Source organism: Cricetulus griseus, chromosome 7, assembly GCF_003668045.3.
Source record: "Cricetulus griseus strain 17A/GY chromosome 7, alternate assembly CriGri-PICRH-1.0, whole genome shotgun sequence".
Classification (NCBI taxonomy): domain Eukaryota; kingdom Metazoa; phylum Chordata; class Mammalia; order Rodentia; family Cricetidae; genus Cricetulus; species Cricetulus griseus.
In genome coordinates this window covers 47,548,226-47,574,580 of record NC_048600.1, presented here as the reverse complement: position 1 = coordinate 47,574,580, position 26,355 = coordinate 47,548,226, and the positions used below count along the sequence as shown (strand labels likewise).

Below are 26,355 nucleotides of genomic sequence, written 5' to 3'. Positions count from 1 at the left end.
TTCTTTTCATGGCCAACATGCTCCCACCTTTCACTCCACCATGATATATGCTGTCGTCACAGATAACTACCCTAGACCTCTGAAAATGAGCCAGAGCAGGCTTTCCCTCCCTAGAATGTGCTAATTGCAGGGATTTTGTTATAATAACTGAAAATAAACACACTTGTGACTGTTAACATGGATGAAATGAAAAATGCTGACAACCTTGGGCATGATAGTACTGCCTACAGCCCCAGGTCTTGGAAGTTGAAGCAGAAAGATTAGGGGGTTCTAGGCCAGCCTGGGATACACAGTGAGACCCTGTCCTAATGTCACTGTGTTAGCTTTCCAGTCACTGTGAGAGATGGCCTGATATAAACAACTTAAAAGGAGAGCTGGGATTCATGGTTTCAGAGGTGTCAGCCTTTCGGGGAGGGAGGACATGGTGGGTCAGAGCAGTACACACTGTGGTGGCAGGAAACAGGGGAAAGGGAAAACAGGAAGGGTTCAAGACAAGTTCAGCCTCTGAGGCACACAGATGACAGCCTGCTTCTGACTAGGCAGGCCTCTCAGTAATGCCACAGTATTATAAATCCATAAAAGGATACAACACACCCATTGGCCAGAAGAGCCCTCTCTGGAAACACCACCCCAGACACCCAAAGGTGTGTGTTGCTGATCTCCTCCACACTTCTCAACTCAACCATTCAAGCTGGCAGTTAAGACAAACTGCTACCATCTCTCAGTTATCACAGCGAGCACGGGAACAAATGGTGAGCGCAGGTGGGCCATCCCCTCCAAGAGACTCCACTTCATTTCATTGCACTACTCTCTCCCTAGGAACCCCCATGCTCTCTCAGTCCCACAGGGTCACAGAAGGACTGTACCTCCAGGTCACCTCACCAAGGCTCAGCCACAAGTTCCTAGATGCTGAATAAACTTGGGCGCCATTCCCTCCTCCTGGTGCCTAAGGGGAGCCCCTATGCCCCAGCCTTCACTCCTGGACCTCAGTCTGCCTGGAAAGAAGTCTGGCTAAATGCCCTCTAACCACACACTCGAGAGAGCCTGCTGTCCTATGTAGGGCTAGAGACCACCCCAGGGAGCTCTGGGTTAGCCCCACCCTGCTGGGAAGCTGCCCCAAGAGGCCATGAGCTACTCATGGATGATGTGAAGTGTTTGTGGCCTGGGCCAGAGTGACTGACTCCCTTCTTTGAGGACCACCCACCAGTCCTGGTTACACTTGGAACATGTTCATAAGGCAGGAAAGAAAGCAACAGCACCCTAATGGATGTACCCTGTGAGAAGGCCACCTGTCCTGCCTGCTCCCACAGCCAAGACTGTGTGGAACAGTCCTCCAACCCACACTGGGCTTTTGGTCAGGAATAAGACCTGAGCTGCCTCATGCAACAGCCACAGCCTTGAGGCATCGGCACACACAGGGCAGACATCTGGTCTGCACAGAGACACAAATGAAGGCTGTTATAGCATGGGAGCTCAGGGAGAGCCCACCTTGATCTGGCCAGTGCTCAGGATCCTGCTTCCAGGCCCTGCCCCTGGCTTCTACTCTGCACAGCAGGGCCTAGGCCTTCTCACTTAGCTCCCCTTCTGGCAAGACAAGGGGATTTGTGCAAATAACAGAACTCCAGGGTTATGTTAAAGTTCTTACACTGAAGTCCACCTTGGCTTCAGGAAGAGTCACAGTTGGTCTCCATGCCTGAGGTTCTACATGTGAGGTGGGAATGGCAAATGGCACTGGCCTATACTGAACATCTATAGCTTTTTCCTTCTAGTCGTTATTCCTACCAACACAACCGAACACTGTTCACATGGCATCACCGTTGGTATCAGGTGTCAGTATCATGAGTGACCTAGAGATACAGAAAGCACATGGGAGGATGTGGGTGGGTTATATGCAAGTGTTGTACTATTTCACATGAGTATCAACAGATTTTGATGGCCATGGGGATGGAGGGGCTGGAATCAAGCCCTTATGGGGACCAAGGGATAGCTGCACATAATTATACACACAGTACGTACACGTGTGTATGCACATATTCATCACATATGCACACAGACACAATGTTACACCACACACACATGCCATATCACACATACAATATACATATGCAAAGCAGCTTCTTGCCACTTGAAGTAGCTGTGTTCTACAGTGCTGCTAGTAACAGTGACTGGGCCGATACTTAAGCATTACTCCTTGGAGAAACACAGGGACCTTTAAGTTTTCGAGCCTTTTTATCATCAGATCAACATATAATTTCATCATCTATGCTTATGCTCATTCACACTGAACTCAATGGCCAGTAGTTCCACCACTCAAGCCTGAATGAAGCTTTTCTAACCCACGCACACATATGAGGCTGCACTCAAAACCAAAGTGTTCTTTAACGTCACAAGTTAAAGAGCTATTAAGTCAGAGGCCATCTGTATTTTCTACCAGAAAGAAAGGCATACTTGTGGGGAAGACTGCAACACACTTTCTGTTTTGAACCCTGGGCTAGCATCTTCTTGCTTGGTCCCCTAGGCCACTGTGTACAAGTGTGGGCAGTGCCACAGGGATGCCAATTACAGGGTTGCAGGGTCTAGCACTGACCTCAACTAGATTCGCCTGTGCAATCTGCATCCAGAACTTACTGTGTGAGGTACGGACGGTATGATGACATCCATCTCTTAGAACCTTTATGTTCTCTGTAAAACAGGCCAAGGATGCTAGTCATTCTTATCTCCTACACTCATGGAATGTTCCAGAAATGGAATGCAGGGAAAATAATCTCGGCTCAGGGGTGGGATTTGCAGGAAATGGTCTCTGAATGGTGCTCAATCCTTCACCCTTGGCAAGTCCACACCTGGGCCATGAGCCCCAAGTCCTTACAGGGCCCCCACAGTGCAAGTAGGAACCTCGGCCCATTTCCAACATCAATACTTAAAGGGTTGGTTTTTTCAAGAATAAAATCTGACGCCAAAATCCAGTGTACAGCCCCTGGGAAGTCAGAGCTGGGCCCTGGCAAGAGTAGGTGGTAGGACAGAGACATCCAAGCCATCTCCTGTGGGAGGGACCCGAGTCCTGGTCCATGGGCTCCTGGTCTTTTCTGCTCACCCACTAGCTTAGGATCTAGCACTTGGCCCCAGAACATGGACAGGCCATTCTCCAGGGCAGCCTGATGGCTGAAAGATGCTGCTCGGAGAACACAGAGCTGCGATCCTAACGGGTTTCATCATATGAACCGCAAACACGTTGAGTTGTTCCTTGGAGGCTGAGGGGTATCCTCCAATCTTATTCCGATTTGCTCTATTGCTGGAGTTTCCAGGGGGTTCTGGCTTGGCTCCAACTCCAGACTGAGAGCAATGATGGGGTAAGACCACTATGTTGGTCATGGGATGGTCATCACACTGGGGGGCTGCAGGGGCTGGAGGATGATGCTTATTTACTTTCTCCACACTCTTTCCCACCACTTTCTGGTCTCCCACCATGAAGGACCAACAATCTCAAGAGTAGGACACACTGGCCAGGAGGGATTAAACACCAGAGTTCTTTGTCCTATTTCTAGCAAGTGTTAGTGGTTTTCCATTTATGGTAGGTGGCTACAGTTTCTCTTTAAAAGTAACGGAACTGTCTCAGTGAGTGCATGAGAGGAGCCAGGCTGTGCTGGGAATATATAGTAAGGCAGTCTGTGGGCACAGAAAAGCTCTGATGGTGCCGGGAGAGCTGAGAATGAGGCTGGTCCGGTGTCCACAACTTCCCTGCCATTCTCTCTGCAGCTAGAGTTCTGCTGTTTATAGCCCAGTGGATGACATGTCTAAAGTTAGAAGCATTCCCCTGACTCTTCTGTGCCTGTGGGTGGTCTGCAGTGACCTGGGGGTGACTGAAAAAAAAAACTCTAAGGAAAAGGCCCAAGTGGGGACTAAGGCTGTTTCCCTACGGGAGGGGGGTAGGTGAGAAGGATACGTCAACAAGACGGTGCTGTTAGTCATTAGCAACATCTGCTATGGGCCCAAGCTGGATGGTGAAAAGCACACTACAATCCAGGCTTCATGGAGAGATTCAGCCCTCACACTACAATAGAGATCAATGTCTTCAGGGTTACATGTCGGCTGCAGGCTCCTCCTACTTCCACAAGAGGGAATTTTCTCACAAGTTTTCTGAGATAACCTTTGGGCTTTCCGCACAATAGCTTGTTCAGAGAAGTGTAAATCTGAAGAACTCTTAGGCCAGCTGTCAAATTGGCCTGCAAGAAGTGCTGGGATTCTGCAGAGGCCAAGTGGGTGGGTCTCTGGACTGTCTATCCTAGTTTCCATAGCAAATGCCACTTTTAGCTCTTCTATGTGTAGGAGAGGGTGTAACCAGCAGCCCACAGACCAAATTGTTAGACACTGTGGGTCCCTGGTGCCATGGGCAACCATTCCCCAGAGTCTGCAGACAGGGCCCCAGCTCTTGGCAGATTGCAGGGGCTTCCAAGATTTTAATAGAGGAAATCCCTGCTTTAGGATAACCTTTATTTTATAGTTAGGGAAAGTTGGAGGGAGTTGCCCAGGGCCACGTAGTCTATGGGGAGGAGGGCTGGAACCAGAAGCCAGGGCTCTCCTCGGCAGAGGTTAGGACAGCGGTCTTCCCTCTAGAATGCTGCTCTTGATCCCAGGAAAGAATACAGCTCTTTTGGGGGTGGAGTGGGGAGGTGGGGGGTTGGGTAGGGGGCATGCAGAATGCACAAAGAGCATCACTGAGAGCCTGTGGCTTTTGCTCACAGGCCATGGTTAGTCCACGAAACCATCAGACCAGAGTAACTAACACAGTCCTGTTCTGCCACCAAAGCAAGCCCCAAAGCCACGCTGCTGAGTGACCCCAGGATGAGGAAAGGCAGCATGGGGAAAGGACAGTGTGACAGTAACATGGAAGAAGGAAGTATGTGTTTGTACTGTGTGGTGGGATGACTACAATTAACAATGTCATTATATATTTTAAAACAACGAGAAGAAAGTCGGGCGTTGGTGGCGCACGCCTTTAATCCCAGCACTCGGGAGGCACAGGCAGGTGGATCTCTGTGAGTTCAAGGCCAGCCTGGTCTCCAGAGTGAGTGCCAGGATAGGCTCCAAAGCTACACAGAGAAACCCTGTCTCGAAAAACCAAAAAAAAAAAAAAAAAAAAAACAAAAAAAACCAAAAAAAAAAAAACAAAAACAACGAGAAGAAAGGCTGTGAGTAGCTATAGAAAGATAACCATTAAGGCAGTAAACACACCAATGTGATCATAAAACAATGTACCCAAATACCCAAACATCACACTGTGCTCCATAAATTATCCATAAAAAGTAGTTTAAAGTGTTTCAGATAAATATGTTTCCTGTTACGGAGCATCTAGGGATATATTCAAGGAGTCTACAGACCTCAGGCATCAAAAATCATCTCTAGCTGAGCATAGGGGTGCACACCTTTAATCCCAGCACTTGGGAGGCAGAGACAGGTGGATCTCTTTGAGTTTAAGGCCAGCCTGGTCTACAAAGTGAGTTCTAAGACAGCCAAGGCTATATGTAGATATCATGTCTCAAAACCAACAAAAATCACCTCTAAAACGTAGGTGGGTTCCCCTTAAAGCTCCCACCCAGGCTGTGTTTCCAAGCTGAGTGTTAGATCCAGCAAGGAGCCTGACTGTGCTCCTGCCTCTGGCAGTGTGTTGCCCTGGCCATGGGGCCCAAAATGGACAGCAGAGTCAGAGGTGAGAGGGAGGGGTCAGAAAGAGATGGAACCGGAGAGAGAAGAAACAGGGAGGGAAGAGGGGGTAAAAAAGAGGGAAAGGGAAGGGAAGGAGAAAGAAAGCAGGGCTGGGAGAAGCATGGTGGAGGACCATGGGCCCAGGGGAGTGAGGTAGCTGCAGCTGGCCTCATTTGGGCCTGAACTAATAGGAAACATGATTACACAGCTCCTCCTGGAGACCCTGGGCTCCCTTTGGTTCTGATCCGCCAACTCTCTCCAGCTGTTGGCCCAACATCTGGCCTATGTAGGTCAGCGCCTCCAGCCTCTTTCTGAAACTGCAACACACTGCATTTTGTTTGATTTCCCAACACCCCACGGCAGCCCTGCCACAGGAAGTGCTGAAAAATGTGGATTTCTCTTAAATAAAAACATGTTCAATTTATTCCTGGAGAGGAATGCTGCCAAGCTCCATGATGCTACAAAGGGACACGGGTGCTAGTGGGTAGTGCTGGGTGTTAACAGGAAGTACTGAGTGCTAGGTGGGAGTACTGAGTGCTAGGAGGGAGTACTGAGTGCTAGGCGGAAACGCTGGGTGCTTGGAGGGAAGGTTGGGTACTAAGAGGAAGTACTAGGATGATAGACGTGGGCAAGCCAAGGTGCGTGCAGGGCAGGTAGCTCTGCCCTGGATCTGGGCCTGTTTCCTGTCATGTACCACCAGGCTCAGCCCACACGGATCACCTGCCAGGAAGGCTGGGTCACTCTGGGGTGAGACAGAGCAGGAGAAAAACCACACATACTTGAGATCAACCAGTGGGGAGGACAGGTTAGCTCCACCCCAGCCCACCCGCCTCTCAAGTCCCTTCTCCCAGTTCTCCAGGCCCCAAGTCAGCAGCAGGAATCACCAAACTCAGTGGCACCCCACAACAAGAGACAAAGAGACACTGGAGATGGCAGGCGGCCAATTTCTTCCCCTCCCTCTTTCTCTTTTCCATTTTTTTCAATTAAGTGAATGGTTGGAATGGGGCCCAGACACAAGAGTCCGCCCGTAGTGCCCTGCACCAGTTGGGATGTACCAGACTTAGTGCTGGGTACCAGCCATCTTTGTCCACTGGGCACACTGCAAGGCTGGGGCTGGTGGCTGAGGGCGGCTGTGTTTCCACCTGTATGCAGGTATGTGACCTGGAGGTAGGCAGGAGGTGGAGAGGACTCTAACAGGAAAGTTGGGCCCTTTGTCCAACACGATACTCAGCTTCATCTGTTCACAAGGCAGAGATACACACAAACCTTCTATATACAAACTAGGGCCATGGCCACGCAGAGCAGAGAATGCCACATGAAAGAGAGGGTGTAAGGACCTCAACCATCCATCCCTCCTCTCCGGGAGCAGAAGACTATCCCTCCCAGGGATACTTTCCCTGCCCTCTCCTGCTTAGTCACTAAGTTACCTCTCACTGGAGCCTCAACAGATAGCCTGAGTCTGAGTTGGCAGGTATTCTCTGGGTTCCCTAGATGCCAGAGCCACCTTCTCAGAAAGACACCAGAGAACACCAAGCCATGTGCCTGGCTGTCACCCACTCTCACAGGACCCTCCAGCAGCAGGGCCTGGTCTGTATTACCACTGTTCTGCCAGGGCCTGGGAACAGTGGGCTTTTGAAACAGCCAATAAAAGAGAGATGAAAAGCCCAAACAGGGCTCCACGGTCAAAGATCACAGTGACTTCGCTCAGGCTCTGTGCCTGAACAGTCACAATGCTTCTGAAATGGACGAATGAACAGCTCAGCTGCCAAAGGGAAAAGGAACAGAACTGCTTTGTGACAAGGAGACTGCAGGCACGGGCTGAGCCTGGAGAAAAGCTTCTCTTTGATGGCTGCTCTAGCTGCTCTATGCAGTAGTGGATGTACAATGTCCTTGAGTCCCAGAAACTGCACGAGAGCATCATCCCATTGCTGGGTGAGAGGACTCGGGTCCTTGGGAGAAATGGACTGTCCAGTGCCCTGCCTGTAGCAGCCTGAATAAGAAAGAATTCATAGAACATTAGATCAGTCAGGTGTGGTGGTGCACTCAGGAGGCAGAGGCAGGTGGTCTCTGTAAGCTTGAAGCCAGCCTGGTCCACGTAGCGAGTTTCAGGCTAGCCAAGGATATATAGAGAGACTCCATCTCAAAAGGAAAAGGAACTTTAGATCAAAAAAGTTATCTGTTCTGTTTTGTGTTGTTTTGAGATGGGGATCTCAAGTAGCCCAGGCTTGTCTTGAACTCCTGATTCTCCCTCCCTCCTCTACCCTGTTGAGTACTGGGATTATAGATATAGGTCTACTGAGGGATAGAAGAGACTGATAGTGTCCATCCTCTCTGTCTGGTCACAGTCAGTGTTCAGATCTGGTAATTAACAAGTGAAGGCTGGAGCTTACAGCATGACGTGTCCCTTCCCTTGGGCACACTTGGACCCTGTGGTGGAAGCCACGTCAACAGAAGGTGAAGCACTGGTGAACAGGGAAGGTGGAGCACTGGTGAGCCAGCTCAGAGGTCTTTGTGCATTGGCACGCCTGGGGCAATTCATGCTTCGGCCTATGTCCCCTTATGTTGGGGGCATTCAGGGTCAAGGGCTAGAGCTGCCACTGGACTGGCCAGGGGAAGCACTCTGCTTGCAGACTAAGATACTGAAGCCTGGAAACACCGCTGGCCTGGGCCTGTGGCTCCAGCTGAGCCTTGGCTGCCAACTCACACATCTCTGCACACATCTGGCCTGAGCGGCATGGGAACTTTCCAATGGCAAGCAGTGGTGTTGGCGCCAAAGCCCAGGCTCAGGACACCAACCTGCAGGCTGGCTTTCTAGGAACAACTCCAGGGCAAGCACTTAGGGCTTGCTGAGATTTTAAAGACTGCCAGGCCTTAGAGGTGCCTGCCTGGGCAATGTGAGAGAGGTTGAAGAAGTTGGGGCTGCCCCGTGTTGACAGGACTGCCCAGGGCCATGGAGCTGATGACAGTATCCACTAGGTTCATCACACAACTACTTCCTTTATGATATGCCACTGGCTTTGGACTCAGAGAGGGTCAATGATTTACCCACAGTCACACAGCCACCTGTGATAGAACAGGGAATGGTACTCAGCCTGTGTGATGTAGGAGTCAAAGCCCATGGTATGTGGTCAGACACCTAAAGGGCCAGCACAGTACCTAGCACCCAGCAGTTGCTTAATAGAGACCTTAGTAGGGTTCCTTCATGGGCCACAGGCCAGCTGGGTACTCTGCAGAACACAAGGGGACTAGTTCCGCTAGAGGCACCTGGGGACACCTTCCAGGTCAGAAACAATTGCTCTAGGTCTTGAGGGGTGAATCAGCCTTCTATCTGGCAGTCACACTAATGACCTCTCCTGTTAGGAAGCCAAACCCCGTGTGGTAGAAGATATGATCTGCCCCATTTTGTAGCACACAAAAATGACATCCAGAGAGGATAGAATGCCACTTGTCCAACGTCACACAGGGTCTGATTAGGGAGGTGCCAGAGCAAGGGTCCAGATTCCTTCAAAGTAGAAGAGCAGAGTCATATCACAGTGAGAGACCACCTCATCCCAGCCAGGCAGGTAACTACCAGACAGACAAGCGATGACAAATGCTGGCAAGATGCCAAAGGAGAAAGCACCTGCATGGCTCGTGGAGATGTGAACAAGTACTAGACTGTGGAAATAGCATGGAGGTTCCTCCACACTCCAGAACTAGAACTATCACTATATGACCCAGACGCCTTCTCCTGGAAATGCCTCCAGAGGAAGTGAAATCAGTATGTCAAAGAAACAGCTGGACCCCCACGCTCACTGCAGCACTGTTCACAACAGGCGAGAAACAGCTCTGTAGCGGATGAATGAATGGGTGAGAAAGTGAGGACGATGCACAATGAAACATTATTTGGCTAGAAAAAGGATATGACAACCTGGATGGAGCCATACATTATGTTTTGTGAAAAAGTTAAGGCACAGGCAGTTATGCCGTGATTTCACTTGCAAAGCATCTTAGTCGGGGTTTCTATTGCTGTGATGAAACACCATGACCAAAGCAACTTGGGGAGGAAAGGGTTTATTTCAGCTTACACTTCCAGGTAACAGTCCACTGCAGAGGAGGTCAGGACAGGAAGTCAAACAGGGCAGGAACCTGGAGGCGGGAGCTGAGACAGAGGCCACGGTAGGCAGGGCACTGTTTACTGGCTTGCTCCTCATGGCTTGCACAGCCTGCTTTCTTATAGAATCCAGGACCACCAGCTCAAGGATGAAACCATGCACAAGGGACTGGGCCCTCCTGCATCAATCACTAATTAAGAAAATGCCCTACAGGTTTGTTTTACAAAACCTCCTGGTCTTATGGAGGCATTCTTTTCAACTGAGGCTCCCTCTCCTCAGATGACTCTAGCTTGTGTCAAGTTGACATGGAACTAGCCAGTGCACATGGGGAAGCTAAAACCTGTGGATCTCATGGAGGTAAATAGAATGGAGGTGGCCACAAACTGGGAGGAGTAGAGACAGGACCGTTACTGCAGATGTGCCACAATTGGATAAGAGGGACGATGTCTAATGTTCTACATTGCCACGGGGCAACCATGGTGACAGTATACTCTGAAGAAGCTACAAGAGAGGATTTGGGACATTCTCACACAGTAACAATGACTATCTGGGGTGATGAACACAGCAGTACCCTGATCTGGTCATCACACACATGCATGTCCAGATCTCAGTGTGTGCCCTATGAACATATGTGACCAGTATGTGTCAACTAAAAGAAGAATATTGAAAACAAACAAAAAAAAAATCCTGCCCCTAGCACGTGGCCAGATGATTCAGAGTGACTGCAAGAGGTGAATGACATCGCCGTGGAAAGCGGAGTACAGCGCTGGTGAACAGGCGTGGACTGTGGGATTAATGGCTAGAGAAAATGAACCAGCCATGGCCTGACCTTGCATGCTGTCCCTGGTCCTGTTCAAGAGTGACCACTCTGAGTAGGGTATGCTGGCACATGTCGTAATCCAGCATTAGGAAGGCTGAAGAGGGAGGAGAATGAATTCCAGGTCAGTCTAGGCTACTTAGTGAATTTAGGGCCACCCTGAGTTATATAGAAAGACAGTCTCAAAAATGATGGCTCAGTAACATGGCCGTGCTTAAGATACCAGAATTCCACACTTGCCAGCCGCCTCACTACAAAGGTCCAACTCCTGCCCTCTGGCCACCCAGCTGTGTGCTTCAGGCAAGTCCTCCCTCAGCCTTTGCTCCACCTCTGTAACATAACATGACATCTAGCCGACTGCATGCATAGTGCCAGCATACATGGCACCCAATAAAGCTGGTCATTGTCCTCAACCCACTCCAGCTACCTGGGTAAGCCTGGAAGCCCACGGTACTGAGCCCAGAGGCCCCCATCCTGCCAGGACCTGGCACCTCTCCAAACGAGAAGGGCAATGGGACCTGATGAGGAGATGCAGGCTGGGTGGTAGGAAAGGCAGACAAGGCTGCTGCTCATGTTTCAGTTGGCCATCTCCTCCACCAAGGACCCAGCCTGCCACCCGCCACTGGTCATCCAGACAGGGTCTTCCAAAAGCAGAGCTCCCCAGGGGCTCCTGTGTTAGAAGTTTGGTCCCTAATTTGCCAGATGGGACCTTTAAGAGGTGGGGCCTAGTTCCAGGCAATTGGGTCTCTGGGGGATTAAGTGGTTCTACCAGCACTCCAGTAATCCTATAAGAACAAATAGTTGTAAAAGAACAACTTCTGTTCCTAGCATCCTTTTCTGCACCCGTGACAGCTCCTAGCGTCTACTGGGCCAGCTGAGGGGCCTCACCACTGCTGCCATGCTGCTTTTGTGTTTCCATACCTGTGAGCTAAAGAAACCTTTTTCTTTTTAAGTCACTCAACCTCTAGCATTTTGTCATAGAAACAGAAAACTGACTAATACATACTACACTTAAGCTAATCCCTTTTCTCTGCAGGGCCCTTGTATGGCTCCTTAAAAACAAACAAACAAACAAACCAGGGAATACCATGAGTTTGTATTTAATAAGCACAACCCTAGCATTGGGCAGATGGATGAAGGAAGAGGGCTGCACAAATAGACTTCCTCCTCAGACATACCAGGAAGTCTCTTCTCCTGCATCAGGTATACGTGGCTCTCACAGGCCAGGTTCTGTGAGTACAACTGGTCACCCATATCCAACCTTGCTGGTTCAGAACCTGGTGGATACGAATGCTCCCATCCCAGTTAGGGCTCTGTGTGGACTCCTATGTCATCCTACAGTGGCCTCTCCTCTTTAGGGAAAACTAGATAATACCATAAAAACAAGACGATTTCATGTGACTGATGACCACATGCCAGGTCACTGCTGCTCTGCTCTGTTCTGCGCTGCAGGGAGGTACCCAGGCTACAGTTTCTATTTTGCAATGAGGATGGTATGTGGGGAGGGTAAGGACTTGCTTGGTCCAGACAGCAATAAGCAGGCCTAGTAACTGTAGAGTCTGAGGCCTTAAAAACATCCACATTCCCACCCACTGAGATGACACTCTTGGCACACTCCCCAGACCCTATAACGGCACAGAAATGCTCTGTTAATGAAGATCACACCGTATCCGGCCATCCCTCGCTATCCTCAAGGTGTGGCTCTGGGTTCCCTCCAGATTCTCTCTTCCACTTCATCCATTTCTAGATGGCTTAAACACCTAACACAACACGAACACCATGTAAACAGTTGCTATATACATTCAATACAGATATGACCATCAAAGGCCTAACCACACAGAACACTCCAGCAATGGGTAAATTTGCCCCCCCCCAAATTTTCCTTCCTTCCTTCCTTCCTTCCTTCCTTCCTTCCTTCCTTCCTTCCTCCCTCCCTCCCTTCCTTCTTTCTTGGACAGAACTGTAGGCACAGAGACTGGACAACTTATATTTTTAATTTGCCTTGTATGTCGAGCAGCTCTTCATTTCACTAAACAAGCTTTGAACACACCACTTTTTAAAAGCTCCTTGGTCTACAGCAAGGCAGTATATCACATTCTTTCCCAGTGGTAGATATTTAAGCTATTTTGAATAATTTAAATGCTGAACATCTTAACCTGTCAGTCCTCATAGAAGCCAATGAATCTGTACTTTAGTGACCTGGGCCCTTGTCCATCTAGAACATGGATGTGTGTGCAGCCATTCCACACTGGTTGTGTGCTGAGGCTGCTGCCTAAAAATGCCAAGGCTTTGATCCCAGCACTTGGGAGGTAGACAGTCAGGCTACATAGTGAGGCTCTATCTAAAAAGAAGAAACAGACACAAAGACAAGAGCACGGCGCTGGTCTGAAAGCCGACCGTGGTGGTAAGGACATAAAAGGGAACTGGCTGCAGGCGGTACTCTAGTCACTACCCAGCCTGCTGTTCTCACATAGTGTACTCAACAAAATGTTTATTCTTAAAAGAAAATAGGAAACATTTATTCAGCACTTCTATTTGTCAGAAAGTAAATGAAACCCTCTCTGTGACTAAGTTGCCTCAGTCATTATCCTACCCTCATTTCCCAGAAGAGAGAACAGGCACAGAGAGGCTAAGCCACTAATCCAGGTCACAGAGCCAGGTCAAATCCAGGCCACCTGGCTATCAACCTCTGAGTGTTTTACCCAGGGGCTGTTAATCCTTTTTGGGAGCTCATTGGCAATCTCATGTCATTGACTACTCTGACTTAAAATGATTTAAAAATCCATAAAATACATAGGATTCCAAATGAAACTAAGTCAAACTCCATTTATTAAAATAAAAAGAAAAACTGTTTTTATTAACATAAAAAGATCTATCAATAAGTCATGTGATATCATGATTTTAAGCTGTGATGAGGACCAGGGAACTATTAAAAATATGCAGAAAAAATGGTGAATTTATCTGGAAAGACAGTTGCATCAGGACGGAATGGAAGGTAGTATCAGAGAGGTGTGAAAACTGAGTTCTAGCTCTTTCTAAGACCTAGGCTCATGCTGAGGACCCCCTGCTAGACGCCATTGGCTCCTCCATCCATCCCCAAGCATCATCCCCCATTTGGCTTCCCTCACAGGGAATGGGATGTCCAGGCCCTGTCCCCTCCATCCTCTTCATCAGATGCATGTCACCAGAGGTGACCTCTTTAAGGACACCCCTGTGCCTGCTCATCACTGCTTCTCCCTCTGGCCCTGAGCCACAGCTGGCCCAGGGTAGACATTAAGCCACAGTTCCCATCTGTGGAACTGACTGAAAGCCAAGGGTGGCCCAAAGCCACAGCTGCTGATTCACACCCTGGCCCGAGAGGAGGAAACAGTGACGCCACCTCGTGGGTTCTGGCCTGTGGGCCAGCACTGTGGGCGGGGGTTCGTGCAATTCTGCTTAATTAGGCAGAACTGAGCACACCAACCCTGTGTGCTTTACGGCAGCTTCCCTCCAGTGAGGGGAGGAAAACTGTTGGTACCTGAAATTTCAGCCAAGTGTGATCCTGGGCAAACTGCCTCATCTTTCTAACTACCTCAGTTTTCACATCTGTGAAGCAGACTAGGGCAGTACTCACAAGGAATGCATGCATGGTGTCACCTTCCTAGTCCATGCCTCGCCCTTTGACCTCTGCTGCCCACTACTTGAAAAAAGAGTAGGACTGTCAATCAGGATATCCCACCTCCACCTGACTGATGGTCAGGTGATCTGGCCAATTGGAGTCCCTCTTAGAGCTGTGGAAACAGATACCTCCCGGTGGTGCTAAAGTCACTTCCTATTCATTCAGAGTTGGGGAACAGAGAGGTTTGTCTGGTTCTGTACAATTATCTGGTTCAAGCTAGGCAGGGTATTTGGGTTTGTTTGTTTGTTTGTTTCTCTGTCACTTACTGTCTATCAACTTTTATTCTGGAACACTGTCACACAGACTCAGTGGCATCAGGTATGAGACCCTTGAGCACATGAGAAACACTCAGGTCTGATATTATTATCATAGTTAGCAATAAAAATATTGTTTAATTTTGAAAGCAAAACAGACTCAGAGTTACTAGGACACTGCTCAAATGTCATAATCCCATTTTATGCTGTCCCCTGAAGAGCCAGTCTTGACTCCACTGTCCACATGGGCTCTGCCCTCTTCCTGCTCCTGGGATGCAGACAGGGGGCCCAAAGACTAGTTCCCCTCTGAGGACCAGCTTCTCTCTGAGGATCAGCTTCTCTCTGAGGACCAGCTTCTCTCTCTGCTCTGTGGCTTTCACTGTGCAATGCACAAGCCCCAGCACCAGCCCACATGCATGGTCCCAGACGCCCAGGTCTCTTATTCCTCCTATCCATGGCTTCTATCTCCACTCCTCACATCTCTTCTGCTTGTCCAATCTCTGTCCCTCTTCTCTGCCAAATCTTTCTTACCCTTGTCCATGAGGCACCACCCACTCCATGCTGGATGATCAGGCTCAGGTCACATCCTCAGTGCTTGCTTTCTTGGATTCCAGGCCAGAAGCAGCCCAGGCGATCTATCTGTCTGCCCTCTTTCCCAGAGACCCTTTGTTTATCTGGACATTGTCCCTGTGTTTTTGGAGTCCCTGGGTGTCTTGTGTTTGTCCATGGATTCTCAAGACACAGTGGACTTCCTTCTCAATAGGAAGGTTCTGGAGTGCTGGGTTTAAAGAGGTATCTTTGGCAACACTGCATGAAGCACAGTGCCCAGTAAACCTTAATTTCAGCTAAGTGATGAATCACTGTTGAGTATCAGCAAGGTCCAAATACTGTGTACGTATTTATCTGGAATTCACATTGTACTGAGTGTTCTGGGTTCTCATTTGCTCAGCCAGGATGGGCTGAGACAGGGTTGCAGAGGCTGACTGATGGTGGAGTTCCCCTTCTTCCAGACCCTTACCCCTGCAGCTCATGAAGAAGGCTTGGGCCAGCAAGCAAGAGTGGGGAGCCCCGTAGCTTGCATATGGTACAGAGGGACTATAGTTTCTAGTGAAACAGAGCCCTGGCAGCGGGGGAAGCCATACCACCCATCCACAGCACCACTGCTGAGCCACTGAGCCACCTGTTACTCTTTTCCAAATCTTGTCCCCATATTTGATCAGGAGATAAGGAGTGCCAGCTTGTTACAGGGTCTGGTCAATCTCACCACTTTGGGCTCTAGGAAAGGGACCACAGAGTGTCAGCTTTGGGACACTGCCCCAAGGATAGGAAAACTCCAAGGACAAATGTACCAGCATCTTGTGTCTCCAGCACAAAAAGCTTTTGAATCCTGGCAAAGCCACCAGCTTTGAAAAAGGGACATCTCATGGGCAGCAGTAAGCAAAGGACAGTCCCAGCTCAGAGCTCGGTTCCAGATGCCATACAAGGCCATCTAAACAAGCCTCATTTCCCTTCAGCCGTCTCACAGCCAACACCCACTGGTACACAGGCTACTCAGGGACTGTCATTTCCCTCTCCTGCAATGGGAGGGACACAAAGGAAAGAGGGCAACTGAGTCACAAGAAGGAAGAACATTCACTAGTTTCCTCCAAGGGGAAAGGGTGCTGTATCGGATAGTTTTATGTCAACTTGACACAAGCTAATGTAATCTGAGAGGAAGGAGCCTCAACTGAGACAATGACTCTAAAGATCCAACTGTAGGGCATTTTCTTAATTAGTGATTGATGGGGGAGGGCCCAGCTCATTGTGGGTGGGGCCACCCCTGGGCTGGTGGTCCTAGACTCTATAAGAAGCCATGAGGAACTAGCCAGTGAGCAGCACCCCTCCATGGCTTCTGCATCAGCTTCTGCCTCCAGGTTCCTGGCCTGCTTGAGTTTCTGCCTTGAGTTCCCTCAATGGACTGTGATTCAGGATATGTAAGCCAAATAAGTCCTTCTCTCCCCAAAGGTCATGGTGTTTCATCACAGCAATAGTAACCATAACGAAGACGACAGATGTGTAATCCTAAGCAGAGCCCAAGCATCATGAATGGGATGTGCAGCTCAATGGGAGGGTCCCCAGTCTGGTCCTCTCCAGAGGTGAAGTAACTGTGTCACTTGCCTACTGTGGGCACCTGGGTTAGGGAGCCCTCAGACATACAAAATACCCCAGGAACAGGGGTCAGGCACAGCTCTAGCTGAAGGACTTTTCCAGTACCCTGTGACCTCAGGGAGCACACCAGAGTGTCTGCAGGACTCTGGACTGCATGGTTCTGCACCCCTCCCCTTAGCTGCAAGCACCATGAAGGACTGGACTCTCTGGACAAGGTACACTATAGCCAGGAAATCAGGTCCCTGGTTGCCCTGTGGGATTTCACACTCATAACTTTTGCTTCTTCAGTTCATGGATGGAAAACCACATGAGAGCCCTTCATGTGTGTTAGGAGTTGGAAAAGAGTGTCTGTGGCCAGCAGAAGTCCATCTGAGGAGGCCTTGCCCTACAAGGATCGGAAGGAATCCAGAGGGACTTCACAGGCTGACAGGAGGATGTGGGGACCTGCTGGAGCCACCTCAGCTTGGCACAAACTCTTTTTTTTAAAACAAGCAGTCACTGGTTTTTGTTTTCACTAAAAACAGGGCCATGTTTATACTGCAGAACATTTGGAAAACATAAAAAAAAGCACAGATAAGCAAAAAAAAAAAAAAAAAGTACAACATTTTTTATCAGCTCTATTACCAGGTCTTCGTAGATGGCCATTTCCACCCTTCACTGGCAATCTGCAGGAAGGGCCTGAGCATGTGCCCATCACAGATTGACTGTGATGCCCTGGCAGAAGCCAAGCACATCTACACCACCCTCCTGGGAACTCTGAATGTGCATGTCACATGGGTCCTGTTCTCTGCGGATGGGCATGAAAGCAGCCCCCAGTCTACAACTGTGGTAAATGACAGTATACATGAATGTCTCTAGTAAGGCTTGCTCTGTCGGGTCTGGACCAGGGCCTGGGCCCACTATAATCCTCACATTGGCCTCCTCAATCTGGAACTATTACCAACCCCATTTTATAGATGGGGGTTCTGAGCACAGAGAGGGTGAGTGATTTGATTGTGGTCACACAATTGGTAAGTAGCAGAGTAGACATCTGAACCCATTTTTACAGTGGACTTTTTCCATTCACTACAGGCATGGAAGGGCGCAGATTCAGTCCAACAGAAACTGTTTGGAGCTATGCTAGCGCAGTCTCCTCCAATCTGCAGGACTCAGAATATGAGAAGAGTAGCTGAGGCACCTCCCTTGGAGCAGGCCTTCAATGAGGGGAGGGCCAGGCACCCGGAGTGTAGGGGATTGGAGCAGTGAGCACAACTGTCAAGGCCCCCAGAAGAGCATCCTGAAGCTATCTTAGGTGCCACCTGCTCAGCACAGCTTGCTTCTGTGACAAGCACCCCAACTTTTTTTTCCCAGCCTCAAGAAGCAACAGACATTTTTTTTTAAAGTTCTACTCAGGGACTGGAGAGATGGCTCAGTAGTTAAGAGCATTTGCTGCCCTTCCAGATGACCCAAGTTTGGTTCCCAGCACTCAGGTTCACAACTGTCTGTAACTTCAGCTCCAGAAGACTGAACACCCTCTTCTGGCCTCCGAGGGCATCAGTCTATTTTTACACACACACAAGCACATGCACATATAGATAAAAATAAAAGAAATCTATGTCTAAAAATGCTGTAAGGGTGCTAGTGCTGTGTGACAGACATGGTGAGGTACAGAGCTCTTCATGCTGCAGCAAGACACCCAGCCTGGGCAGGTGCCACAGGAGAGAGCAGAGAGTGAAGGCAGGCGCAGTGCACCTCAGAGTGGCAGTAGATCCAGACCGTGACCATCCTGTTTTTCTTCATGGCCGCCACTCATGACTGTTCACTAATCAGGGTCAGGACTTAAACCCATGTCATTCAGACACGCTGGGAAGTGCCATTGGCAGGCCTCCCGGCTCAGCAGTGATGAGATTCAAAGGTAAGTGTTGCTGGCAGTTTTCTCCAGCAGAATTCTAGCACCTTTGAATTCCCACACTATCTTCTCAGGAGGAGCCACCTGGCTCACAAAGCCAGAAGCCAAGGTAGGGCGGGATGGCCTACTGCCACAAAGAACTTGCATCCAAACTGGCTTGTCTCTAACATTCCCACTGGCAGCCCTGCTCTGAGGGTTCCCATAAAAGGGGTGGCAGAGGAGGGAACTGGCCATGGATATCCATGGGTAGCAGATCTACACTCCACAGCTCAGCATCTGGGGACCGCCACACAATACTAGAGGACAGCTCTGGCGTCACAGGAAAACCGGCGTGGTCCATACTGACTCATCGGTCACTCGTCACTCCCAGGTTCCTGGTACCTGATCAGTTAAGGAGCGGCAGCCTGACAATCTCTCGTTCTATGAGGTCGATCCACTCAGAGCTTCTTTGGAGTAGGTGACAAGGGCTGATGACTTACATGTCAACAGACTGAATGAACAGAGGGAGGAGAGAATAGGACGACCCCCCGCATCTCAGAAGAGCTGGCAACAGAGAGCCCCCTGGTTTGTGGTGGGGATCCCAAGGCTGCCTCTATTTCCTCCGACAAACACACCTAGCTCAGTTCCCATGGAGTCTCTCCCTGCACATACTTTGGATTCTTTGAGCCTACAGTCTCCTCCAGGGGAAACCGAGAATATTAATCTAACCACCTGCAAGATTAGTATCCCAGATGTATAACCATTTCACATCAAGAGAAGATAAAAGGCAAAACACACTGAGCCAGCAGCAAAGGATAAACAGGCAATTCACAGAGGAGGGAACCTCAGCTGGCCAATGAAGGCACAAAATGCCACTTGACCTCATTAGCAAGCAGGGAGAGGCTAAGGAGCACCATCATGGGACACTACTGTGCAGCAAGCAGACTGACACCAACTAGAAAATCTGACGATAGAGACTGAAGGAGACCCAGAGCAGAGGGAACCCAGGGACGTGGCTCCTGTGGTGACATGCAGAGCTGAATATACACTCCAAGACCCAGCAGAGTTCCTGTGCTGGGACTAGACACAGCAACAGTTCCCCAAGTCCCCAGTAAGAGAGGACCTCGAGGGTGGAGGGAAACAGCCACAGATGGAGTGCTGTGTAATAGTTACAATGAATTGGGGCTTCTTAATTAACATAGATCTGAACAGGGCGAGACTTCCATAGTTTCAAAACATCAAAGACAAGATTGCGATGGGTTAGCAGGTAACCATGTAAAGGGCAGGGAGAGGGACACTGATGGCAAATGGGGTGACAGAAATGTGACAAAACTGGACTGGGTTGATGATTATTTAGCCCTATACAGTTACTACAAATACCAGTGACCTCTATGGTTACAATGGATCACTGTGGTGGCATATAAATGATACCTGAAGAAAGCAGCTAAATAATAAAAAAAATATATCCCTATGGACCCATATTTTATTTTATGGGTGTAGATGTTGCCTGGATGTATGTGCACCACATGTGTGCTGGGTGTCTGTGGAGGTCAGAAGAGGGTATCAAATCCCCTGGAACTGGAGTCACAGACGGTTGTGAAACACCATGTGGGTGCTAGGAATCAAATCCAGGACCTCTGCAAGAGCAACAAGTACTCCTAACCACAGAGCCATCTCTCCAGCCTGTGAATCTGTATTTTAAAAGTGAGTGGGGGCCAGGCACTTGGACTGTAATCCTGGCACCCAGAAGGCAAAGGCAGGAGAATCTCTTCAAGTTCAAGGCCAGTCTAGTTTACATGGTTAGTTCCAGGCAAGTCTGGGCTACCAACTGAGAAATGCATGGGGATGATAAGTAACAGATGCATGGCAGTTGTCTGGGGAAAGATGTGACTGGAAGGGCACAAGGACCTCTGTCTCTGTGATTTATTTTTTATTTTTATTTTTTGGTTTTTCGAGACAGGGTTTCTCAGGCTTTGGAGGCTGTCCTGGAACTAGCTCATGTAGACCAGGCTGGTCTCGAACTCACAGAGATCTGCCTGCCTCTGCCTTCCGAGTGCTGGGATTAAAGGTGTGTGTCACCACCGCCCGATGATTTATTTTAAAGACAGAAAGGATTTGAGACAAATGCTGAGCCTGGCAGAAGCATGAGTCTATGGATGGGGTGGGCTTTGTTCTCTCTGTGCCTCTGGAACACTGAAGTCACATGGAACACTGAAGTCACATGACAGGAGGCCACCCTCAAAGAGCTATCATGACAACAAAATCCACACCCAGGGCTCCATCCAGAGCTAGTTAGCACTGCTGTGGTTGGGGACCCTCCTGTGCCCTTGACCCTGTGTGTCCTTTATCAGTATATAGGCGAGGGTCCCAACAAGACCCCCAGAGCCTACAGGTTGCTAGAAGACAACCCAGTTAGGGAGGGTGGCCCCAGCAGTCACTCTGAGAAGCTCCCTTCATATTCATTCTGAAGGCCAGATTCGGAGTGGGACAAGCACAGGAGAAGCTACACACAGTGACAACACTGGCCTTGTCCACAGGTGAAGGCAGCCTTTGTGAAGAGGCTGCTACCCTGACTTGGAGGTGTAGCAGGGGACCTGGCTCTGAGCCCTAGGCATTGCTGTCTAACTGCAGCCTTAGAACCCCTGACTGGGTCCATACCAGGCATGGAATCAGAGGGACCTAGCAGTCAGGACACTCCAAACTGATGTGCACATTGCACTGAGGTGCTGTGACAGGGGCAGGAGTACATGATGTCCCCCTGTTAAGGTATGGATATGGTCTGTCCATGTCCAAGAGTTTTGTGTTAGAAGCTTGGTCCCCAGTGTAGTAACATGAGAAGTGGTAGGACCTAAGGGGCGGAGCCTAGAGAGAACTAGTTAGGTCATTGGGTGCATGGCCTTAAAAGAGATTAAGGTAGTTCTTCTGGGATCTCAGTTCCCAAAGGGCTCCTTTGTTACAAAGCAGCAAAATGGCTCCTTCCCCATCTTTCTGGCTTCTAATCTCACCATACAATCTTTCCCTCTAGACATGCTCCCACCACGATGTCACCTGCAACTCTGTGATGTAGACAAGAAGTCCAGGAGTCAACCAGATGAGGCAGCCCAATCTTGGACTTCCAGCTTCCCAGGCAGCTAAATAAACCTCTTTATCTTACAAAGTACCATACCTCAGGCACTTGGCTATACAATGAAAAACAGACTAAGATGGTCCCCAAAGGGATATGGGACCCTCAATACTTGGCCATGTTTTTTGGTTGCCACAATTGAGGAAAGGAGAGCTGTTGTACTTGGGCAGAAGTAAGGTTACTTCAGCCAGGTTGCCAATGTCTGTTTCCAGATCCACTCCTTTCAGGGTTTGGAGCTGGAGGACAGGTGACACAGCCCAGTCTGCTGCTGTTGGCTTTGCAACCCTGCCACCACAGTACCAAATTATCTGCTCCTCTGTGTGACTCAAGGTGCATACCTCCCTACCCCCTTCCTCTTCTGGGGAATCAAAGGCTGGGTGGCAAGGAGAAAGCCCCTTGTCAAAGCAGTGACTAAACCCACAGTCAGAGGAAGAAGTTCTCTGAACAAGCTCCAGCTTGACTTCAGCACATTTCCAATCAGAGAAACATGGACACCACCAGGCCACAGTTAAGGAACTCCATGTTGGTCACATGACTGCTCCCACTGGGAGGGGGTGTCATCACCCCATCTTTCATATAAGGACACATAGACTCCAAGAAGTGATAGTAATTGGGGAGCCCCAAGAGCTGAGCTCCAAGCTAGGCTGCTACACAGACCTGTCTTAGTGGGCCCCTAACAACTGGTTGGAAGTTCAAGGGCACCCCTCAAAGCTGCAAAGTGCTGGCAGGGAAGTACGGGCCTGAGTAGATTCCCAGGTTTTGAGAGGACTTTGTCTAGGGCCTCTGTGGGTGTGTGGGGTCTGAGAAGAGGTGTCCAACAGGCCTGAACTTACACTTGCTCTGCAAATGGACTTGAGAAAACCACCACTGACGGTGTGTGGCAGTGCAAGAGAGAGTGGTGGCTGTAGCTATTCTGGTGTGGTGGGCTCACAGATCTGGTGGGCTCACAGATCTGGCAAGTTCACAGATCTGGCAGGTTCACAGATCTGGGGACAGGCAACACGAAGAATTCCAGACTTCCACCAGTTGGTGTGTTACTGAAAACTGTCCCATACCCAAGAGGCAACTCAACAGGCTCCCACAAGAAACTAAGATTTGGCAGCATTTTAAACAGTTAAGGGGAAAAAAGGGGGTGGGGTGTGGGGAAACCAAGATAATTTAGCTGAGCTCTGAAGCAAGGAAAACTTAGCTCTATTTAAAGATACCACAGGTCCAGGAAGCAGCCCCCGCTGGCTGGCCCAGGACTGAGAAACTGAATGCCTAGCCAATAACAATACACGAGAACACAGCACACCCTTTCTTGAAGAGTGCGGTGGATTCCCGGCCATCTCCTTCCAGAATTTTATGGGTGACTCATGGAAGGCACGTATATCTGTCTGCGGTGTAAGAATCACTCTCTTAAACAAATAGATCCAAAAGGGGCTTCCAGGGAGGCCCCTGGCCAGCCTCTCTCCAGCCAACGCCCTTTTCTAGTCATTGTTCCACACTTCTTTGTTAGGATTTTTTTCCCTCCCTCTTGCTTTTTTCCTTCCTGGTTAACTTCTCCAGGGCTGCCACAACCAGCTTGTTGCAGGCGGGATACCATCCCCCTTCACTCTTGGAGTGAAGTCCCCAGGGCCTCCTCTGGATCCACTGTCCTACTACCCAGAACCTCTGAGGTGGAACTTGGGCCACCTCAAGCGCAGACAAGGTCCCTAAGCAGTCCTGGAAGGCCATTTCCCACCTGCGGGTCACCATGGGCTGTGCACTGTCCATGTTCTAGAACCCTCAGCCTTCCCATCTGCAAAATGACACCGGGGACCCATTTCCTCCATCCCTCGCCAGCTTCAAACAAAATTCTCATTTCACAGAGGGGGGTACTCCTGGGGAAACTTTCCCACATTGTTAAACGGAAGTTACTGGAGAGGGGCACTTAGATGACCTATGTCCAGAAGGATGAGGGGCTTGGCTGGCCGGCCCCACGAGGCTGGGCGCCTCTGGACAGGAGGGTGGCCTGAAACCGCGCCTCCGTGGGTCTCTCTCCTGGTTTCTGTCTGAGTCTCCAGCAGCGGCTGGGGCCAGACTTTTGCACGGGTGGGCAGGGCGGGGGCTCGTGAAGAGATGGCGGGGAGGGCGCGGGGGACCGAGGGAGATGGCGGGAGGGCGCGGGGACCAGGGGCGCGTGGGGAGACAGACGGCAGGGAGGGCGCAGGGCACAAGTTCTGCGCGGGGCTGGGGTCGCCGCGTGGCGTGGACGCAGACTCACATAATGCTTGTTGGGCACGCGCCGTTTCTGCACGTCCAGCACCTTCACCTCCACGATGCTGCGCCGCGGCGGCATGGCCGTTCTCCGCGCCCAGCGCCGTGCGGGCCGGGCCGGGCCAAAGCGATCAGAGCCGCCGAGCACTAGCTGCCGCGCCACCACTGCCGCCCTCGGCGCCCCGCCCCTGCCCGCCCCGCGCCGCCCGCCCACTCTGCTTAAAGGGCCCGCCCGGCCGGGCCGGCCACGTCCGCCCGCGGGCCTTTGTCCCCGCGCCCGGCGGGACGGCGAGCCCCGCCCCCTGCTCCCGGGCCTGGCGACTCTAAGCCCACGCATCCAAGCAGCCTGGTCGGGCTCTCTATCCCTGAAATGGGCTCAGGATGGTTGCCCACCCCTCTCGGCATTCAGTGGCTGTAAATCTGGTCGCCCACCCCCAGCTCTGGGGATTCAGGGAAGAAGCAGTGGTGACTAGGTCTCCTGGGTTCACTGTCTGTGACTTGGAAAGAAAAACTGCAAAAATGCCCTCGCGGCCCTGCAAAGGTCTGTGAATGTAAACAAAAGTAGGGGTACTGGGTAGGTAGCGAACCCCTACACTATCCATGGTGGGCTGAGTTCACACCTGGTTCTGTGCCCTGTCTCATAATACCTGGGAATGGGGGAAGACGATTAATCGCCTTTTACAGAGGATCTAACACAGCAGCCTCCAGATTCATGGAGCAGGTGGGTTGAACCCATGGTTGCCCCACACTAAGCAAATCAAAGCTACAGGTGGCTCCACGGTTTTTCACCTAGTGTCTCCTAGCATTGGCTGGACACTTTAAGTAACTGGCAGATGCTGGCCGAATAAATTAATGAATGAATGAATGACCAGACACACATAACATCATGGATAGGTAGTTCCGCGCTGCAGGTCAGTGTTCTCCCAGCCACTGAGCAGGGGTTCTCCTCAGGCACCTTCCCACTCGTAGAGCTGACCCATTTGGAGAGTGGCCTCCATTTTGGACCAGGGCCCTCTCTGGCCCAGTAATTCCCTTGGCACCTTCTTCTCCAGCAGAGCAGCCACCCAAGACACCTCTGGCCATACTGGAAATATGCAATGTGGTGACTGCCTGGTTTCTCCAATCCTTTACAAAGCAAGCCTCCCTAACAAGCAGGACCCAGACTGCAAAATCTGAATGCAATATGAATCAGCCAGCTCCCAGGTTCCCAGCCCTCCAGGTGTGTCTAGTTCCCCCCTGGTGGGCCTGGCCTGGGGAGGTTATGTCCCCCCCATCTACCTGTAGCAGTAGTTATGCCTCATCTCCCATGTACCCCCACCCCACCCCACCCCACCCACCACCTCTGCCTGCTGATTTCTGTCTGTATGAGTCTAATCACTCTGCGTCACTCAAGAAAGTTCCCTTTCATCCTCATCTATGTTTTCTGCTTCAGAATCTCCTTCCTTTTTGTGGCTGAATACTATTTCATTGTGTGCTCTTTACACATTTTTTTAACTCATGTGTCTGATGGGCACTTTAGTTGTCATCACCTTTGAGCTATTGTGACTAACGCTGCTGGGAATGTTGACACACAGATATGTGTTCAAAGTCCTTGCTTGCAGGTATATTCGGGAAATAGAATTTCTTGACTGCATGGCAATTTTATCTTGATTTGTTCATTCTTTTGTGGAATTGCCCTTCTGTCTTCTTGGTGGCCTTGCCATTTTTACTGCCCAATGGCAGTGCACAAGGGGTCCAGCTTTCTCTGCCTCCATCCCCACGCCTGTTGCTTTCTACTTCTTCTATTGTTCTTGACCACAGCCACCCCAATGGTGTGGAGCGATGACTCACTGTAGCCTTATTTGCATTTCCCCAGTGATTAGTGACAGGGGGGGAAAAAGCCTGTTCAAGCTCTTTGCCAAATTTTATACAGGGTGTCGGCAGATTCAGCGATTTTTTCCCCTTGCCTTCGGAATCTTCAACTTAACCTCCTACACATCTGGGCTTTCCCAAGCAGGCAGCCTATTTGAGGTGGGGAGGGAACTGAAATGTGGATTAGTGATGTGATGATTTAGGTTGGCTATTCACACTGGAAAGGGCCACTCAGTCTCTGCTTGGGAGGCACTGAGGATTATCTGCTGAGAAACAAAACAAAACAAGACAAAACAAACAAACAAACAAAACAAAACCTCAAAAAACCAAACCAACCAACCAACCAAACAAACAAAAAAACCCTAAAACAAAAACTCAAGCACTCAACTCACACGGTCAGTAGAGCTTAAGTGGACAGGGCCCACTTCTACAAATTCAAGTGCACCAGGGAATCCAAATCTCTAGCAGGAGAGAGAATCCCACTTGAATTCTAAACTTACTCCAGCCACTCACCAGCCTAATAGTATTTGCTGAGGTTTGTGAGCTTGGCACTGGCCTGGCACTTTACATGTGTTTTGTCTTACTAGGGTATCATAGCCCTGTG

The 26,355-nt window shown here is 50.1% G+C and overlaps 1 protein-coding gene across 1 annotated transcript in view; it reads right to left on the bottom strand.

Annotated features, from left to right (window-relative positions):
* The window catches only part of Sh3pxd2b (SH3 and PX domains 2B), an 83,279-nt gene extending 59,201 nt beyond the window's left edge, over positions 1–24,078 (bottom strand). Inside the window, exon 1 of the mRNA XM_027425192.1 lies at positions 23,908–24,078. Coding sequence (XP_027280993.1) covers positions 23,908–23,982 — 75 coding nt within the window. The 5' untranslated portion in view covers positions 23,983–24,078. The remainder of the gene's footprint in view (positions 1–23,907) is intronic.
* Between the last annotated feature and the right edge of the window lie 2,277 nt (positions 24,079–26,355).